General features: G+C 42.8%; 1 protein-coding gene across 1 annotated transcript in view; it reads right to left on the bottom strand.

The window, feature by feature from the left end:
• CRKL (CRK like proto-oncogene, adaptor protein) overlaps nucleotides 1-21,116 on the bottom strand; it is a 30,999-nt gene extending 9,883 nt beyond the window's left edge. Inside the window, exons 1-2 of the mRNA XM_077160290.1 lie at nucleotides 20,708-21,116; nucleotides 7,194-7,659 (exon numbers count right to left, since the gene is read on the bottom strand). Of these exons, the coding sequence (XP_077016405.1) occupies nucleotides 7,194-7,659; nucleotides 20,708-21,018 (777 nt within the window). The 5' untranslated portion in view covers nucleotides 21,019-21,116. The remainder of the gene's footprint in view (nucleotides 1-7,193; nucleotides 7,660-20,707) is intronic.
• Between the last annotated feature and the right edge of the window lie 545 nt (nucleotides 21,117-21,661).

Below are 21,661 nucleotides of genomic sequence, written 5' to 3'. Positions count from 1 at the left end.
GAGGACCATGCAAGGAAAAGGCAAGTTAAATTTACAAGAGGGCACGTCCAGCTGCTGGCAATGTTTCCTACCGCTCTCCTTAACCGGAGCATGTGCAGCAGGGCTCTAGAAATACTGTGCTGCCTGATTTCTGGTGAGGAAGGTCCCAGAGCACCAAGGCACTGGTTGTCAATGACAGGAGATCTGTGCTTTCCCAATCAGTCTCTGCACCTCATACCGATATTCAGAGACTACACACTCTTAGGTCACATAGAAGATTAGGAGTACAATGTGTTACACTGAAGACATTCTAACTTAGGTGATATTAATGGGTTTCTGGGATCAAAGAACATCCTGAAAGTATACACTGACGTGTATGTATATCTCTAGCTTCCATCAGATTCTTAAAGTGACCCATAATTCAAAGTGTAAAAGAAAACAAAACAAAATCCATGTACTATAATCATGGGGCAAGGTTCCTTCCTACTATTTATGTTTTTCATGCATTTATTAATCCAATAAATACCACCTAATTGCTATGTGCTCAGGCCCTGGGAAGATATAAGAACAAAACAGACAAATGCCCCTGTACGGGCCCTCCAGCTTGTTTTACTTTCTGCCTGTGTCCTCTGTGCACCTGCACCTGAACCAAAGCTGCTACAGCTGGAGAGACGGTCTGGAGGGCATGGAGACTTGTCCACTGGGCCCCGGATGGCAGTCAAGTAAGGCTCATGGACACTGTGCTGGTTTGAAAGGATGTATGTCCCCTAGAAAAGCCATGTTTTAATCAAAATCTCATTTTGTAAAGGCAGAAGAATTCCTATTCAATACTGTATGTTTGAATCTGTAATTAGATCATCTCCCTGGAGATGTGATTTATCAAGAGTGGTTGTTAAACTGGATTAGGTGACAACATGTCTCCACCCATTTGGGTGGGTCTTGATAAGTTTACTGGAGTCCTATAAAAGAGGAAACATTTTGGAGACAGAAGGAGATTCAGAGAGAGCAGAGAAGAATGACAGAGCCATGAGAGCAGAGAGCCCATAAGCCAGTGACCTTTGGAGATGAAAATGCCTCCCGGGGAGCTTAATGAAACAGGAAGCAGGAGAGAAAGTAGCAGATGACGCCTTGCTCGCCATGTGCCCTTCCAGCCAAGAGAGAAACTGTGACTGTGTTTACCATGTGCCTTTCCAGATGAGAGAGAAACCCTGAACTTCATCAGCCTTCTTGAACCAAGGTATCTTTCCCCGGATGCCTTAGATTGGACATTTCTATAGACTTGTTTAAATTGGGATATTTTCTCGGCCTTAGGACTGTAGACTAGCAACTCATTAAATTCCCCTTTTTAAAAGCCATTCCATTTCTGGTATATTGCATTCCGGCAGCTAGTAAACTAGAACAGGTGCTCACCCACAAGTGGATGCTACCTAACTAATTCTTAGGTCTGAAGATTTGGTCTCTTTCTTTAAAGTCCCATTGACCTTCAGAGGAATCCCTGGGCTAATGTCTTCGAAGGCCAACCCCCGTGAGCTTGCCTCAGTGACCAGTCCCATGGCACGTCCCATTACAATCTGCACACACTCCCTAATCACCGCCTGCCCACAGTCTCCCAATTTCTTGTCCAGAGAGCTCCTTGTTGGCTAACACTTCTTGAGGAAACACAGGGATTCCACTTTAGGATGGACCAGGGGTCCAAGGTAATGTGAGCCAGTCCCAACTCTGCCTCACACCACCTGTGGGACTGCTGGAGAAGAATACAACCCCCAAATTCTACATGTGTCAAATGGGGTTGGTGCCACCTGTCCCCTGGGGCAGGTACAAGGAATCCACTTAAGGCCCCTGGTGATGGTTCCTCTTACCATACACATAAAACTGAGGGCAGATAAAGACTAGGTGGGAATAGGCCACACCCAACCACACCAGGGCCTCAATTTCACAGTATTCTCACCCACTTTATACATTAGGAGGAACAAAACCCTTCTAAGAATATCTTTTTCTGATCCATACCCAGTGAGAATGATATGCTATAAGGGGAAAAAAATCTAATTAAATTCTAGAACTTCTAAAATTCTAATGGACTTTCTGAAGTTCTTTTACAATGATAGTGCAATCAAGGAAAAAAAAAGGACTTTGGTATAGAAAAAAATAGAGTAAATCAAATTTCTAGATGCTGTGAAGGATGACTGACACATGCCAAGGCCCAAAGGTTGGAGGAGGAACCCATCCCTCTGGCCCCATACCCCCATGACATGGGTAAAAAAGGCACTTGGATGCTCGACCTAGGACAGTGCAAATGAGCTCCTGGGCATCTCCAACAAGCCCAGGGGAGGTAAAACAGAGCATACCACTGGAGTGGAGGACTCAACTGTCTGGACCTCTTCAGCCAAGTCAGATGGGGGTACTAAAGACATGTCATCCAGCCAGAGGAATTCATGGGGAACCCTGAGATTAAAAAACACAATACTGCTAAAATCCAGATATGACACTTTCTTTCATACACGCAAGTATTCATGGGTGTATGGACCCAGGATAAGGCGCAATTCAAAATGCAAAGAAATTTCTTACCTTCCTTTTCCAGTCAGGAAAATACACCAGTGAGTGAGGATTATTGTTACAGGGAAAATCAAGAATTTGCTTGAAATGGTCTAAAAATAAATAAATGAAAAGGCAAACTGCCTGCAAACCTGAGACTTCCCACAGGTTGTGAGAAATGGGCTGTTTAACACCTCAATGACGGCAATACAGGAAAACTCTTAAACTTCTCAGCTTAACTCTTTTGTGATAAGGCAACGGGCCACTACTTTCTCTACCTTGTCTTTTGCCCGGTGCTTAACATGCTTATGGCACTTAGCACCTGCATCACTCAGTAGTCTTGGTCTCATGCACATAGGCTCTTCCCTCTGCCAGAAATGTCTTTCCTTACTCCCTGTCCTCCCCCGCCCCACAGCTAACTTCCAGTCATCCTTCAAAACCCAGATCCCAGGCTAACCTGCTCCAGCAATTCTCCTTTGATTTGCACTACCTACCTACACTGCCATCTCCTAGCTCCCTCCCCACAATCCCTCCTATTTACCACACTGTTGATTTCTCTTTTCTTTCACTAGTTGGTAAGTTCCTGGGTGGCAGGACTCTACCAGGCCCCACACAGGTTGCTGCATGAACAAATGATTAATGAACCAACACACAACAACTTTCATAGTCTGGCTGACTTTTAGGTCAGGCTCAAAGAACTTAGGTGACTTGCCCAAGATAGCACTAGTAAAAGCCAGGACTGAATGCAGGTACCTGACTCTTCCCTAACCATACTGCTCCCCAGGAGTGGCGAAGAACATAGGTATTTTATAATGACAACAGCACCCTTGCCACAAACAGTCTCTTCCGGTCAAATGTGGCCCACTTTCCAGGAGCCCTTCCAGCCCTAGGACACCAAGGACATCAAGAGAACAGAAGGGTTCTGCTGCTTTCAAGGTGAGTGACAACTACAACTCACCGCGTCACCTCACACAGATCAAGCGTTCTACCTTCAAATCAATCCCAGGACCAACTCACTTCTAGAAAGGTGAGCAAGAGGAAAACGGCTACAGAACAGTTTAAAAATATCTCTTTACTTGCAGGATTATTCTTCTGAAAACCAAGTTTGAAAATAAGACAACAATAAAAAAACAACTTGTCAGGTAATTTTAAGGAATAAAGTTCACCGAAGCCACCATAGGTCAGTGAAATACCATCAAGGGCACACCAAGCTGCAATTAACTGGCACATTCTGTCCTACTTGTCACACTTGCTTCCCATTTTAATACTTTTCCTGGTAACCTAATTCCAGCAGTCCCAAGAGAAAGAGTTGTTTTTAACAAAATCAGACAGGCACCACTGTTCTAACAGTTTTAGAAGATAACACAATCCATAGAATGCTATATTCCTCATTTAAACACACAGAATGAGTAATACTGTTAAGTGGAGTTTGGCCCAGGTATATTTCTGGGTCCCACTGACACTCTCAGTGAAGCACCAAGCACAGGCTTGGATGGGGCCGGAGACTGCTGGTTAGTCATAACGAGGCTCAGGGGGTCACCTGTGGGGCCTAAGGGACCCAAAAGGTTGCTTTCTAGTCAAGCAAGTGCATTATCTTAAAATACACAGCCTTAAGCTTCCTGGCCTTTCTCAGGCAGCCACCTATTTACACTGACTGAGCTCCAGGGAGCTCCAGGGACCCCTGCACGAAGCCAGGGGCTCTTCTCTACAACCTCTGGGCACTTTAGGACCTTACAATAGACATGGGGTTCTCAGACGTTCTTCTTAGAGCTCCAGCTCAGCCTAGAAGCCCATTCCTGACATTCTTTAGGATCCTGGGATCTGATGGGGGTGTCCAGCCCCCAAGGATCTCTCACCAGCTCCACAACACACTCAAGTCAATGCCCCAAAAGGCTGCAACCATTTGGCAAATTGGAGGGTGGTTACAGCCCAGCGCACCTCAAGTTATTTTAAGGCACTGAGGTGTGGACGAGGCTAGCCAGGAGCACCTGTGGAGGGGCAGCTTTCATGGGAGTGTAAAGTTTCAAATGCCTGCTCAACCAGGCCTCTATCTGTGGAGGCTGCTTCCTCTGGTTCCTTTCGGTTCTGCTGGGAAGTGTGAAAGCAGCTAGGCCCTCCCCACAGACCTCAAAGGGCTCACCCTCACAGCCTGCATGCTAGGAAGCAGAAACAAACCTTCAGGGGATATGAGGTATTATTCCTAGTTCAAAAAAACCTGAGGTCAACCTATGGGAAAAGACCTACAGATCAAAGGACAGCTGACTTGAACCTGTTGGCAAGCTGACTTTTGTGGGATAAAGTTTTGCTGTTCTGAGGCAACAGACTTGGATTACTTCACCCTTCTGGGGTGCCCCTGGGCTGTCCCCCAACCCTCCCCTATTTTGACTTTGGGGTGAATACACAGAGAAGAGATAACAACTTAAAGTTTCTCTAACGTATATGCAATTTGATATACTAAGAAAGACTATTCTGTAATCATATATAATAAAACTTACATGGTAATGTATTGTTTACAAAGCATCTTCACAAACATCATTTTACCTGATCATCACAACAGCCTGCTGAGGATGGCATAGTGGGGCTACTTGCACTTGGAGGTAAGGGCAGAGAAGCTAAATGATTTTCCTTGGGTTAAACAATAAATGAAAGAGCTGGGATTTCTGGCAATAAATTCCATGTTCTGATACAACAACATACAGGGTCCAATTTGCTGCATGCATTTTATATTCTAGTAAAAAACTGACTGAAAAAAATATACAGGACTGTTCTAAAAGTCAGAATTTAAAAAACCTACTTTATTTTTCAGACCCTTCACCACCATGGGGTATGTGCTCATGTACCGTCATTCTGGGATTAGCAAACATCTCAGCAGACATCTACCTTGAGTGTGAACAATTTCATCCTTCCCCCTGGTAAGAGGGCTGTGCTGGTTTGAAAAGAAGTGTGCCCCCTAAGAAAAGCCATGTTTTAATGTAAATTTCATTTCATAAAGGTAGAATAATCTCTGTTCAATACTGTATGTTTGAAACTGTAATGAGATCATCTTCCTGGTTGATGTGATTAGTCAAGAATGGTTGTTAAACTGGATTAGGGGATGACATGTCTCCACCCATTTGAGTGGGTCTTGATTAGTTTCTGAAGTCCTGTAAAAGAGGAAACATTTTGGAGAACGAGAGACTCAGAGAGAGCAGAGAATGCTGCAGCACTACAAAGCAGAGTCCACAAGCCAGCGACCTTTGGAGATGAAGAAGGAAAATGCCTCCCGGGGAGCTTCATGAAACAGGAAGCCAGGAGAGAAAGTAGGAGATGATGCCTTGCTTGCCATGTGCCCTTCCAACTGAGAGAGAAACTGTGACTGTGTTCGCCATGTGCCTTTCCAGATGAGAGAGAAACCCTGAACTTCATCAGCCTTCTTGAATCAAGGTATCTTTCCCTGGATGCCTGTGACTGGATATTTCTATAGACTTGTTGTAATTGGGACATTTTCTCAGCATTAGAACTGTAAACTAGCAACTTATTAAATTCCCCTTTTAAAAAGCCATTCCATTTCTGGTATATTGCATTCCAGCAGCTAGCAAACTAGAACAAGGGCTCACCAACACCCACCTTCAGGACTTTCAGCAAACTACATGACATGCCAACCTTTCCAAGAATCTCTTCTTAAAGGCAGTTAATGTTTAGTTAGAAGAGAATGGTTTTGGGATTACTAAGTTCACATTCTATTTTATGCTATCATAATTTACAAAATCTCTAAGGAGCAAGGTCTGAGAGATTTTTTAATGATTCTTCTGCCTAGCTAAAGAGGAACTCTTTAAAGACAATTATGCTATTTCACCTCACCTGGTCACAGTATTAGAAAAGTGAAGCCACACAAATGGCTCTGTGTCTATCGGCTGATTTCCCCACTAGGTCCTAGGTTTCTCTTAACTATTCTTTTTCCTGATGGGAAAGAAAGCCAACTACTGTAAGACTATAAGGCTTTGGAAGAAGCAGAGAGAGCAGGCTGAGAACTTGGGAGAAGCAAGGGGCAGGAAAGGACAAAACAATGATGTGAAACAGCTGGCACTTTCAAAATCACCCAGTTCTTGCCTGAAAATGTAGAGCTGTGTTCCAGTAGCCACATTTCTTGAAGATGATTGTATAATGATACAGTTTTCGCAATGTGACTGTGTGATTGTGAAAACCTTGTGTCTGATGCTCCTTTTATCAACCTTGTCAATAGAGGAGTAAAACATGAAATAAAGATGAATAATAGGGGGAATAAATGTTAAAATAAAATTAGTTTGAAATGCTAGTGATCATTGAAAGGGAGGGGTAAGGGGTATGGTATGTATGAATTTTTTTCTGTCTTTTAAAATTTCTTTTTCTGAATAGATGCAAATGTTCCAAGAAATGATCATGATGATGAATATGTACTATGTGATGGTACTGTGAATTACTGATTATATATGTAGAACGGAATGATCAAAAGTTACGAATGTCTGTGTTTGTTTGGTGTTTTTTGGTATTTTAAAAAAAATAAAAAAATTAATTACAAATAAAATCACCCAGTTCTCTTACCCCCATGAACAGAACATTAAATAAGTGGCCATTACTTTGCTGAAACCAAATTAAACCTGAAAATGAAGAGGAAAAAAAAAAAAAGGCAAAGGACCCCAAAACCCAGCCTCAGTGGATTTTACCTCTAGTGCCAAGGCAGTCTTGTCATAGGCACAGGGCACTCTTTTCTGGATTGCTTTCGCAAAGACAGGTCCATTCTGTGTGGATGGCAAAGGGTTGACTGCTGCACCAGGAGTACTGGGAACTGCAGGTAGAGGAGTTGTGGTCTGAGGTTGAGCATAGGCATGAGCAGGTTCTGGGATCCCGTAACTGTTGGAATTCCTATTTCCCAGCTTCCCATGTGGGGAGGATCTCACAAGCTTTTCGACGTAAGGGACAGGTATCATGCCGACCCGACCATCCTTATTGCGGGCACTCCACCACTGCTCTTCCGGCTTCTCTACTATCACCAGGATCTCGCCCTTCTTAAAGGGCAGGTCTTCGGCATCATTCCCAGGAAAATCATACAGAGTCCGCACATACTCCAGATTTTCTTCTGCTGTCGGCAGGTTGGGCGCTGGTACAGATCCCATTGGTGGGCTTGGATATCTTGAGAGAAAGAAAATTAAGAAAAAAATCTTACTGCATACCAGTGTTTCTCAATCTTAAAAACAAAAAACAAACAAAAAACCCCACAAAAATCTCTGTAATGTCAGTAATTAAGATAGTTGTATCACACTGTTTAATTTCTGAGTCTTTATTGCAAAAAACAAAACAAAACCCCTAATTTTGAATGTGCCTTTCCAAATTACACGTCAAATACACCCACCTGTTTTATAGGAAACTTGTTTACACACAGAGACTCGTGGTTTGAATTTGTTTTTAAAATCTCAAGTAACTTCAACAGCTACCTTTCTCGGAATGCAATCACAAAACAGCACATCATTCCTTGTGGTCCTAACCTCTGACAGGTGTGGTGCAACCTTCCTTGGGCTTGCCTATCAGCCTTTTATAAAGGCTTAGTAGCCAGCCCAATGATAAAGGTTTGTCCCTCAAAATATGAAAACCAGAAAAGGGCTAACACACTTTCCAAACTAAAAAATATAAGATTCATACTGTATAGCTCAAACAGGGATTCTCACTTGACCATCAAAATGAAAACATTGTGAAAGTTCTTACTGCACAACTTGAAAGCTCTCTGCCAACCACGAATCCACAGACAACTCCTCCCAACAGGTTGCCAGAGACTCCGAGGGGACTCACAGCGTACTTGCTGGGGCCAGCTGGGAGAGCCCTTACCCCTTCTTCCCAGCAACAACCCCATCTGCAGTGCCCCTTCCACAAAAGGAATCTAGAGGGCTCGCTTAACTTAAGTATTTCTGAAAAGTTTCAAATACACCAAGTTTTGGGGAAAAAAAAAAAAACATTTTACCATTAGTTTCACCACCCCCAACGTTTCAGAGAGAAACACTCCCTGGGCCTCATCGGAAGAATGCGCACCTCTTTAGGAGATGGCCCTTTCTTCTAGCAGGATCGTCAGAGCCCAGCAGTTTTCCAAGAGCCAGGACGGAACATGCCTGTTTAACCATGGGCTTATGGTTTCTGATTCAGCTTAAATTAGCTCATGGCTATTTTCTTCCTTCCATCTCAATAAATGATCTAAAAAGTGCTTCATATACAAGGTGATCTCCTGTTTTGACATGCACTTTAGGAAGAAAAAAGAAAAGAATGCTCCTTTTAAAAGTGTCACTCTGAATTCTTAATATTCTCACAAGCAGTGGGGACAACTAAAGCAACAAGCTGTGCCCGCAATTTTGGGGTTTGTTCATATGAAACTTAATCCCACAAAAGATAGGTCAAGCCTACTAAAAATTAGACCTAAGAGTCACCCCCAAGAGAACTTCTCTTGTTGCTCAGATGTGGCCTCTCTCTCCAGCCAACACAACAAGCAAACTCACCATCCTCCCCCTGTCTACATGGGACATGACTCCCAGGGGTGTGGACCTTCCTGGCAACATAGGATAGAAATTCTAGAGTGAGCTGGGACTCAGCATCAAGGGATTGAGAAAACCTTCTCGACCAAAAGGGGGAAGAGTAAAATGAGACAAAATAAAGTGTCAATGGCTGAGAGATTTCAAACAGAGTCGAGAGGTTATCTTGGAGGTTATTCTTATGCATTAAATAGCTATCACCTTGTTAGTCAAGATGTAATGGAGAAGCTGGAGGGAACTGCCTGAAAATGTAGAGCTATGTTCCAGTAGCCATGTTTCTTGAAGATGATTGTATAATGATATAGCTTTCACAATGTGACTGTGTGATTGTGAAAACCTTGTGTCTGATGCTCCTTTTATCTACCTTATCAACAGATGAGTAAAACATACGGAATAAAAATAAATAATAGGAGGAACAAATGTTAAAATAAATTTAGATCGAAATGCTAGTGATCAATGAAAGGGAGGGATAAGGGGTATGGTATGTATGATTTTTTTCTGTTGTCTTTTTATTTCTTTTTCTGAAATGATACAAATGTTCTAGGAAATGATCATGATGATGAATATGCAACTATGTGATAATATTGTGAATTACTGATTATATATATAGAACAGAATGATAAGAATGTTTGTTGTTATAGTTTTAAAAAAAGTAAAAAAATTAATTAAAAAAAGTGTCACTGTATTACAACACTCATTAAAAAAAAGAGAAAGTAAAAGAGAAAAAAATTCCCACAGTTCCTGTCTCAACATACAGTTATCCTTCCCTTTATCTCCCCCCACACAAGTTTTCCTGCTCGTCCTCACACACAGGCCCTTCTCCTGAACTGGGCTTCCTGGTGGTTAGACTGCTGTGATAAAGTGTCCCTATGGGTTTGGGAAATTTAGTTTGTTTTCTATTTCCCCCTATTAATCATCAACTTCATGAACCCCTTTGAGTATATTTTTCCTATATAAGATTTTCTGAAAAGCCTAGATTTCAACAACTGGAATCTCCAGGTTTAAGATCACAGACATTTTAATGGTCCTTGGTACATACTTCCATCCTTCTTTCCAAAAGGCAAGCTTCATAATTTGGCAAAACTTACATCTATTTAAATGTAAATAACTAGTTTTGAGGAGGTTTAGATTTCCTATTAGGTGAGGGTATGTTTATTGGTTTTCTTTCTCTTGGGAGCAATAAAATTATCTAAAATTGAAAATGCTGATGGACTGTGGACTTTAGGCCCTCTACGTGATGCCTGATGAACGCAGGTGGCTGGAGGATGCACTGATGGAGTAGATTGGCAAACGATGGCGTATACTTATGAACGAAGGTTGTGATGCTACAAAAAAAGGAAAAATGTGAAGCATGCAACGATGTGAATGAACATGTGGGACATTTGATGAGACAAAATAAGCCAGAAACACTTTAGAAAATACTTACAAGAAAACAGGGGCCTAGATTGCATGCTTTTAGAGCAGACACATTAAGTCCGATGATCATTATTTCTGGAGTTTGAGAGGCTGTTATATATATATAATCTGATATTTAGAAATAAGAATGAAGCTGAACAGGTTGGGGTTAAAGTAATTCAGAACATAGGGGTAAGGAAGACAATGTTTATATTTTAGAACACACATACTCTTTGAGACCAATGGAAGAAAGGTTTATTTGATCTGGAACTGAAATTTTCTGTAGAGCCTAATCTAATTCAATGGATCTGTGTCGCTCATTTGAACAACTGAAACACAGGAAGTACAGAATAAGAGGTCCCTTAATCCTGTTTAGATTACTGTAAAGCCTGGAAACATCCTAGAGTTTATTAAGCAGATAAATCAAAAAGTATTGGCAAAGTCCCCTGAGGGAGGGGAGAAAGACTATAGAACTATTAAACCTTACCATCGGGGAATCCCCTGATACTGTGTTAAACTTTAGGGATACCCAAATCAATAGGCCATGCCCTTGATCATGAGGCTTACTCTTGTGAAGCTTATGTAGGTAGCAGAGAAGCTTAGACTCTCTATAGGCATGCCTAAGGGTTACTTCTGGAGGACCTCTGCTATTGTTCAGATGTGGCTTCAGTCTCTCTAAGCCCAACTCTGCAAGTGAAATCAAATCACTGCCCTCCCTCCTACGTGGGACATGACATCCAGGGGTGAAAGTCTCCGTGGCGATGTGGGAGAGGACTCCCAGGGATGAATCCAGACCTGGCACTGTGGATCAACAATTCCATCTTGACCAAAAGGGGGAAAAGAAGTGTAATTAATAAACTATCAGTGGCAGAGCATTCAAATAGAGTTGAGAGGTTACTCTGGAGGTTGCTTATGCAAGCTTCAGACAGACCTTGCTACCTATCATAACCTGTCAACACCCAACTAGGATCATTCTAGCCAATCCTAAAGAACACCTAGGGCAATTGATAAGATTCCACATGGGTTCCAGGCACTAGAGTACCTTTTAAGAAAGCTACAACCTCCAGATGGGTCCCTGGACCAGATAAATTCTGAAACTTAGCCCAGCCTCTCCAGAACATCAGATAGTTTCATCTCCTACCCCTCATCAGTGACAGACCCTTCAATACAAAAAATTTAGAACTGCCACAGCCCAAACAACCCCAGTGGGAGGTATAGAAAGATCAAAGGTAATGGTGAAATTATACACAAAAGATAGGACTTAACAAATGAATATGAATGATGAATCATTAAACTGGTATCTCTTTTAGTCTCCAGTATTTTAGAGCAGCTAGAAGAAAACACCTAAAATTGTGAAACTGTAACCCATGTTAAAGTCTGAAATATGTTCTACAACTAACTGTGGTGATGTGCTTGGAAATTTATTGCTTTTTTGTATATATACTATTGTTCACAAAAAAAAGAAGGAAAAAAATTGATTGTGATGATAAAAAAGTATTTACATCCTCTAGCCTCCTATATTCTGGAGAAGCTAGAAGGAAAAATATAAGAGGATTGTATGGTAGCCCATGATAAACTCAAGGATCTATCCTGTAACCACTTTTTGAAGAGTGCTTTGAAAACTAATGCTTTTTTATTTCTTTGCTTTGTATATATGTTATACTATACAATAAAAAAAGTTAAAAAAAAAAAAAGAAAAGTTAAATGCAGGCAGATCTTGAGGACACCCTTCAAGTATAGTTTCCAAGGGAGAAACCCATTTGCCCAGGCATCTACCAGCCCTACTATGTACTGAGAACTCTGGGGATTATGAATAAAACCAAGTTCCTACTCTCAGCAGACTGACAACTGAACACAGGCAGGGACTGGAAGGCAAATGAGGGCGCAAAGTGTAACCTGTCAAGGCGGAAGCTGACAGGGTCAATGAAGACGAGAGGAAGGAGTTCTGCCAAAAGTCAGGAGAAGAGGCGAGGAGGTGATGCCAAAGGTAATTCTGCTGCAGGCTAGCTCCCCCTGAAGTTGGGAGATTTTGTTGAAAATAGGTTTAAATTATTTCGGTTCTGTATCAGAACAAAACTACTGGCCCAAAGGTTCAAATGTTCCCCTCACAGGCTGGGCGCACACAGCTGGTTCCTACAGGCCTTGGGACTCAGGCCCCTGGGAGTCAGCAAACTTCTTCTGCAAAGGGCCAAAGCCATGCATGGTCTTTGTAGCATTTTTTTTTCTTAAGCAATCCTTAAAAAACTAATAACCATTCTTAGTTCCAGGACACTGAAGAAAAAAATAGCCTGGAGCCTAGCCTGGAGGCCCACAAACTATGGCTGGCAGGCAATTCAGCCCACCACCCTTAAAAAAAAAGAAAAGAAAAGAAAAAAAAAGATATAAAAACATTCACCAAACATACACCTGCGCTTCTCCCCTCTCCTGGTAATCTCTCATCTGATGTCTCCATGGACTCGCTGTTTGTAGTCATCTCTTTTAAGTGACATCATACAGTATTTATCCTTATGTACCTTGCTTATTTACTGAGTATAATCTTTTCAAAGTCTTTCCATATTGCAGCATGTCTCAGAACTCCACTCTTCTTATTGACGAACGACATTCCATTGTGCATATGTACTACATTTTGTTTATCTACTCATTTCTTGAACACTGAGGTTGCTCTCACTGTTTGGCTATTATGAATAACACTGCTATAAATATTGGTGTTTGGTGTACAAGTTTTTATTTGAGACTCTGTTTCACCTTCTTCGGGTACACACATAGAAGTGAGATTGCCAGTTCAAATGGTAATTCTAATCCTTTCACTTTCTGAGGAGCTGCCCTACTACTTTCCACAGTGGTTGTACCATTTTACATTCCCACCAACAATGCACTCGAGCTCCAACACTGTTGTTTGTTTTTTAAATGATAGTCATCCTTGTGGGTATGAACTGGCAATCCTGTTTTGTAAACAAAATTTTACTACAACACAGCTAAGCCCATTCCTTCATGTACTGTCCATGACTGCTTTAACACTACAAAGCACAGCTGGGTAGTTGTGACAGAGCATAAGGGACACAAAACATAAAATATTTACCAGCTGGTCGTTTTCTGGAAAGGTCTGCAGATCCCTGGTCTATATAACTGGGGTTAGGAGAAGCAGAGGGTGCTTTTCAATTTATCTGCTTCCCTGGTGAGTGAGGTGTGTGTACAAATCTCATAAAAATGGAAGATTTTAATCAAATGGCTTGCCCTTTCTCCACCACTATACTTCTATAGTGACCATCTGACTTACTACCTGCATAGTTAACCCTAATTTGACCACAAATCAATCTCCCAGCCACATCTCTGACATAAATCCAAAGTCTTCCGCCCCATATTCTCAAATGCATTTATCCATCAAAATTGCTTGCAAAATCAGACAATGGCAGGTTGATAATTAAGAAGCACTGGTAGAGTCCCTTGAGGGATTGGAGACAAAACATGGAAAAATAAACCTCCCCATCTGGGAAACACCTGGTACTCTATGAAACGGTAGGAGCTCCCAAGAAAGTAGTCCAGGCACTTGATTTTTTTTTTTTTTTAACGTATCATTCCATTCTACATATACAATCAGCAATTCTCAATATCATCACATAGTTGCATATTCATCATTTCTTAGAACATTTGCATTGATTTAGAAAAAGAAATAAAAAAACAGAAAAAAAAAACGATAACAGAAAAAAAGATTATACATACCATACCCCTCGCTTTCATTTATCACTAGCATTTCAAACTAAATTTATTTTAACATTTGTTCCCCCTATTATTTATTTTTATTCCATATGTTCTACTCGTCTGTTGATATGGTAGATAAAAGGAGCATCAGACACAAGGTTTTCACAATCACAGAGTCACATAGTGAAAACTATATCATTGTTCAATCATCATCAAGAAACATGCAAGCACTTGACTTTGAGGCTTGCCTGATGAAATTTATTTTTGTAGTGGAGAGCTAAGACTATCTATAGTTATGCCTAAGAATTACTTTCAGGAAACTTCTTTTGTTGCTCATATGTGGCCTCTCTCTCTCTCTCTCAGACCAACTCTGAGAAAATCACTACCCTTCCCCTCATGTGGGACATGACCCCCAGGGATGAGCCTGGCCCTGGCACTGTGGGATCAACAACTCCTTCCTGACCAAAAGGGGGAAGAGAAATGTAGCAAAATAAGGTATCAGCGGCTAAGAGTTCAAATAGAGTCACAGAGGCTATTCTGGAGGCTACTCTTACCGAAGCCTCAGGTAGATATTGTTAATTGTCAAGGTTTGCCAACCCCCAACCAACTATATCATTCCTGTTCATCCTAAAGAACTTGTAGGGCCCTAAATGAGACACTATATAAGTTTCACATATTAAATTTACTTTCCCGAAACCTATAACTTCCAGATGGGTTCTTAAGACAGATAAGTCCTGAAATCCAGAGGGGCCAGTCTCTCCAGAACATGAACTAGTTCCATGCCCCTATCCCTTATTATTGACAGCCCTTTCATCAAATGAGGAGGAGGAGTTATAACAGAGAAAATAGTATTTAACAAATGCTGAAGCCTTATATAGACACTTCTTTTAGTCTCCAGTGTCTTGGAGCATCTAGAAGGAAAAACCTAAAATTGTGGAGCTGTAAGCCATATCAAACTTTGAAATCTCTTCTGTAACTACTTGTTAAAATGTACTGACTTTGAAAATTACTTTTTTGTGTGTATTTACATATAAAATATGAAAAAAAAAAGAATCCCCTGCAGATTATACATTAATTTCCTTACAGAGCTAGAGAGGACACGATGCTGCCTGGTCAGATACCATGCCCTCTGCAGTAGGCCCCACTGCTTAAAGAAATATGAGATATAAAATGAGAAAAATTCACTGCTTTGCAATCATTTTAGTTTGTTTTTTTGAGGATGACTGAAATTAGCACCCTCCAGCTCCCTTTTAAAGTTTACATATGAAAAGTTTCCCAAACCCAGTTAAGCACCTCAAGCTCCCTCTATTCTGCTGTGCTGGTGGTCTGGAGCCCGCTCTGAGTAGCAAGGCCCTAGAGGACAGAGAAAAGCTTTTCTTTTCTAATGATAATGAACCACCCCGTGGCCTGTGGTTTAAGGCATTCTCAGCTTCACCAAGTAACACAGGTAAAACATTTTCTTTAAATCCGAAAGTTAAGACCTTCTAAATTTAATATCTCCTTTTTCATGCTAAAGAACCAATCCAATCAACTTCTGGAAAATGGGAGTTCCAAAGATACTGTGACTATTCCATGTAAATGGAATAGATACTGAAAACTAATTAGTACATGTATATGTATACATACTCTTTTGTCTGTATGAAACATTTCACAGTAAACAGTTTTAAAAGAACACTAGAAATAAGTATCAAATCCAAGAGGATGGAGTAAGTACCTCTAGCAAGGCTACTTTTGGTAAGGTCACAGCTCTTTGCCTTTGGCATTTTAAACAGAGGACCTCTCCCTCCCACCCAGGCTCTTCACAGCTCCTCTTTCTCTGCTCATTTCTGTCTGTACACTCATTCTCCATGATTCTGCTTACATTTAGTTTCAGAAATTTTTACCTTCAGGCTAAGTAGCTTTCTAGTCAAATCACTTTTGGTTTTTCAATCATAGCTCCTCCTCATCTTCTACACGTAACTGACCAGCAAAAAAAAAAAAAGGCTGTCGCTTTTCCCTATCATTTCAGCCTCGTTTTATGTTCCCATTGCATCTGATCTTCCTTTAGAGCCTCATGCTCTTTTCCCTAACAGCCCTTAATTAGCTAGTCCCACATTCCAGACTCTCTCCCTATCCAGTCCCATTTCCTAGTCAGAGCAGTTTCTAAAAACCAAAACCGATCACAATGCTCTTTTTAGAAACCTGAGATGGCCCCCATTTTATCCTTTCCTAGCTCACTGCCCATCACTCAGCCATCTCTTCTACTCCTTGCACTATACATCCTTCAAGAATCAGTTGAAAGAGCACCTCTTCCTTCAAGCCTTCCCTGACCCTCAGGCACAATTGATCACCCGGGCTTTTAATTTCACATAGCATTCTATTTTAATTTTTTCAAAAGACTGAGCTCCTCAAAGGCAAGAACCATGATTTACTCCTATAACATACTTTGAATCTAGTATTATGCTTTGGTATACCGTAGGTACAGATACGCTGAAATTCATCCTAATTAAATAAAAAAATGAAAGGCACAGGGAAGCATTTCCCTCTTATATTTCTGTCCTTTCTTTCCTTCTGACAACACAAGCTTAGGCCCTGCAATCACCTTCATCTGGTTATCTGCTCCACAGGAGACAAGGAGACCCTGTGTGCTTGCCCTCCCAGCCCCCTCTGCCTGCTGCTGTTTCACCACTTCTCGGGTACTGGTCGCCATCATTCCAGGCTCACTGCCACTTGCCTGGTGGCACCACTTTCCATGTTACCATTTTAGCAGCTCAGACTCTAGGGTAATCTGAACTCCCGTAAGGAGTGTCACCTTTACAAATATAATTTAACCTTAACGTCCCTCCGAATCAATCTTGTCCAACTGTTTAGCTCAAAATGGAAATTCTGATTTAGGTAAACATTCTGTGGATTTGAGTCTTAAACAAGATTAGAATCACAAAGGAAACTGCTACTGCCAGTAGTTTATATACTATAGGGCCAGCTGCAAGATTCCCATTTTCAGCTTAACAACAATGTCCTATCTCATCTGATTCAATTTCAGAAGATTTAAACTACTGCTCAGAAGAAATCCAAGGGCTTATTGGCAGTGGCAAATTCTATACCAATCAAAATTCCCATAATCCTTCTTCCCCTTCCCACTTAAAAAAGTCTAGATTTCTAGAGTTTCCTTAAATATCTTAGATGTGGGAGATAACGATTATGTGGTCGCCTTGGGTCCCTACAGGACTTGGCTTGGGCTTCTAAAGTGTGAAGAGGTTTTTTGGAGCTTGTGGGTTGGGCTGTGCTCTCCATTCTCTCACAGAGAATATTTTACCATATTATATGGTGTACAAATGGCCTTAAAAAAATAATCTCAATAACCAGTAAGCTCCTCACACGCACAGCAGGGACTACCCCTTCAATGTCATTTCCACATTATGAGATACTTGCAATATTCAATGCCCGCTGATTTTTTTCTAAAGATCAACTTTCTTCTATGTCTAATAGTAAAATCTCTTTTTGACTTATTTTTTTCTCCTAGCCTTCATATATCTAAATAAGCTAAAACCGGTAATTTATAAACACACTTCCAGTTTTCTACTCCATGGGAAAATATACTTTACTTCAAAACAAATCACCCAGAAACCTTTTGAAACATTCTCCTGTTAAACTGGAAATAGCCTCTATTAAATAAAAAATACTAGAGCTTACCTGAATACTAACTATAACCTAAACAGAATCTTAAATGTTTATATTCAAATAAAAGGGAGGTGAAAATCACCACAAGACAGGATTTTTTCTGTTTATCAAATGATTTGTAATATAAAAATTACACTCACGTGCATGTTTATGTTTAGGTCCATTCAAAATCAAGAGGCTGCCTGATGTGGTATCTTTTGGGGGTTAAGTTTTAAATTCACTATACAAACACTGTAACCGCCCCAGGTCACTTCTCTATCTCAAATTCTTTCCTTGGTGCCCAAAGAACTTTAAATAAAATCCAATCTCTCTACAATTCCGCCAGTATACCGAAACTCTTCTCCTATGATCCCCTCTTCTCCTTTAAGAACCACATTTCCCCCACACAGCTGTATTTGTCACCTTGGCACCTTTGCTGGAAGACTCAGCCCAAGGCCTGCTTCTTTCAGGCAGAGCACGCTACTTCAGCTAGGCCTCTTCTGTTATAGCCACTTGGCCTAGGTTTATTTCCTTCATAGTATTTACTACTCTTTCAGGTGTTTTATTTTTCTGCTTTTCGCCTGTCTCTTCCACTAGAAAGCAAGTTTCATCCCAAAGAAATGAAGCCTGTTGCCCATCTTTCAAACCAGTACCCAAATCCTGTGATGTAACTCTCATAAATGGTTTAGCTCAAAAAGTGCTCTTAAAGAGCTCTGTTTTGATGCCTGAAAAGCTGAACAACTTCATTTACCTTGTTTAGGGCATTACATTTAATTTTGCATTTGGCCAAACACTAGCTGATTAGCTGACAGGTGCTATCAGCTGATGAGGGATAGGTTTTTCTACAAGACTAATAAAAACCAAATCGATGGGATTTCAGGTTTGGGAGAAGCAATCCAAAGCTTCAGTGTGACAAAGGAAATCTAGCCAAGAGCCAACTGAATGTGTACAAGTAATAGCACTCAGAGCCATGGGGAAAGGGTAAACCACTGCTGTTACAGCAATGGGCTGGGGACAGGGTGTAGGGAATGGCATGGGAGGAAAAAAACTGAATGTGGCGGACGGAGTGGGGGTGGGGAACGGGGGGGCTGACTCTGTAGGGTCAGGGAAGGCTCCATTATTTGTGAAAGGACTAGAACCATAAGTGGATTTAAATAGAAGAGTTAAGTGGTCAGTGAAGGGCCAAGAGCCTGAAAGCAAAGGTACAAAGGTCCATGAGCCGGGCTGGCTACCAAGACTCAAGCCAGCGGTCCAGCGGGGCTGCACCAAAGGAAGGAAGGGAGGGAGGGGACCAGGATGGTGACAGAAAATCATTCCTCGCAGGGAAGACAGATGGGACTCAGGTTGGTGGGTAGTGGGAAGCCACTGCAGCACACTTACATCTACTTCTCTCTCTCTATGAGCAAACCACTACCATTAACTCAATGAAGCTCAATGCTTAACGAAGGCCTGAAATCAATAATATGATTCACCTTCAGAAATCAGGGAGTAATTTACACAAAAGGATAAAAAAACCTCATTACTTATGGGAAATACGATTCTGTCCACTTTACCACTGTGTTCAAAACTGACTGCAATTACCAGCATCTGCAGGGACCAAGAGACCTCAGCAATTTGATTCTTGGTGTCCTGGTCTTTGTTATCCAGCATCTGATTTATAGCCACTTTCGCCTGGATTTTAAAGTCACTTTCGCATAGTGGTTAATCTTACAGTCATTATACTGTCATGGTTTTATTTTTTTCTCTGTCTATACCAGGAGCAAAACTCTGGCATCCAGTTGGTGCTCCCTGACTATAATAGTTGTTCACATTTAACCTTCTGAGTAATATCTTGTCAGCAAATTCGTGAACGTCAGAAACAATCTCACCCTGAAAAACCTACAACAACAATTTGCTCTTTTAAAATGTTGTTTAAGAAAAGAACTGGGTAATGAAAATACATTTTAAAAATTCTGGGCAATTTCCTCAGTTCAAATTTGGCATCATTTAAATAAAAAATTTTCAAGTCCCAGGAGACTTCGCATATAAAATACCTATCAAGACAAAATGACCAAAAAAATCAAAATAATGCATTCTACTTGGAAAAGCACGTAACTGATGCTCAGTGTCATTTTACGTTAACTTTCATATAGATAATAAACTATTAGGCTTAACACAAAAGCTACATGTGAAATTCAACTAGCACAAGATCAAGTATCATTCAAACATTCCCCTAAATTACATTCTAGCTTTACTCCATCTTGGAATTTAACCAAATTTATCTGTAGCCTATTAATGACCCAGAACTTGGGGTGGGGGTGGGGAACTTAAAATAAGTCCTCGATGAGGCTAAGACACCCTTTACAAGTATTACTAGTATTATAATTATAAAATAATTGTCTGGCCCCACCTGACACCAGGATATCAGTATCCAGGTCTGATAGGTCACATTTAAAAGTTTCTAAGCGCTCAGGCATTTTCATTTGCCGATTGTTATCAAGGCTGCACTCTCGGAGTTCTTACCCCAGAGCGCAGAGATCTGCAGAGAAGCAGAACCTGGAATGGTGCGCACACTTGTTTACATACACTTTCGGCGGGGGGTGGGGGTGGGGGTGGGGAGAGGGAGGGGGATGCCACGGCTATCGTCAGATTCGCAAAGAAGCCTGTGGTCCAAAAAAGATAAAACCCGCGTGCACACACAAAACCCTCTAATTTGGTCGGATGGTCAGACAGAGAAGGCGACCAGCGGCGAAGAGCATGGTAACCCTGCAGCCACAGCAATGTGCACCCAAGGGATCCAGACCCTAACACTAGCCTGCTTTAAGGAATACATCCTGAGAAAAGGACACGGCTCAAGAATGGGGGAGGAGTCAGGGCGGGCTCCAAAGACCACCTCACCCCACCCCAGGCTCCCGGGCCCCAAGCGAGCCGCCCTGCCCCGTCTCGGCGCGTACCTGGGCGCGGGCTCGATGAGGGTGGTGGTGTCCAAGTAGTGGATCTTGTAGAACTCCAGCAGGGCCGGCAGGTGGTCGAACTCCTGGTCCCCGATCTTGAAGCGGCGGTTGGGCAGCGAGTTGATGATGTAGTGGGAGACCCGCGAGTTCTCGGACACGGACAGCACGTAGTCCCCGGGGCAGGTGGACGAGTCGCGCACCAGGAACACGCCGTGGCGCTGGCCCTGGAGCCGGGTCTGCGCCTCCTGGCGGGACACCGGCCCCATATACCAGGCGGAGCGGTCGGAGGAGTCGAACCTGGCGGAGGACATGGTGTCGGGCCCGGGGGACTCCGAGGCGAGTCGGGGCGGCGGCTGCGGGCCCGAGGGAGCGGCCTCTCCGGCACACCTCGAGTCGCGCTCAGAGGGCAGCGCCGGCTCCTTCCCCGCGGCGCCGGGCCCGCAGCATCCTCCTCGGTCGCCGCCCGCCCGCTCCGGGGCCGACTCGGGGCGCGGGGTGGGGGCTGAGGGGAACAGACCCGGGGACTGCGGGGCAGGGCCCGGGGACCGGACGGCCTCAGAGGTCTCGGGCAGTCCGGCGCGCCGGGGTTGCCTCTGGGACCTCCTGGCTCGGAAGGCGCTGGCTCTGCGCCCCCACGGCTCTGCACCGGATCCCGAGGAGCACCGTGCCTCTGAGGCGGTTTCGCTCAGCCCGCTCCCGGGAGCCACAGCAACAAAATGGCGGACGCGGGAGAAGGGACCGGCCACCTCCCCCTCCGCTCAGTGCGCTGCGTCTGCGCACGCGCGGCGCTTCGGCTCCCAGCGGCCGCCGGGGCCCGCCCCGTGGCGTCACTCGGCGCAGCCAATCAGGATCGCGCTCGCGTCGCCCCCGGCGTGCGCCGCTCGCGCCGGCTCCCGCGTTCCGGGCAGAGGAGGCGGCGGCCTCGGCGGCTACTGCGGCGGACACTCCCTTTCT

Source organism: Tamandua tetradactyla, chromosome 5, assembly GCF_023851605.1.
Source record: "Tamandua tetradactyla isolate mTamTet1 chromosome 5, mTamTet1.pri, whole genome shotgun sequence".
Lineage (NCBI taxonomy): Eukaryota > Metazoa > Chordata > Mammalia > Pilosa > Myrmecophagidae > Tamandua > Tamandua tetradactyla.
Note: the sequence above shows the minus strand (reverse complement) of the source record. Positions and strands in the feature narration are given on the sequence as shown.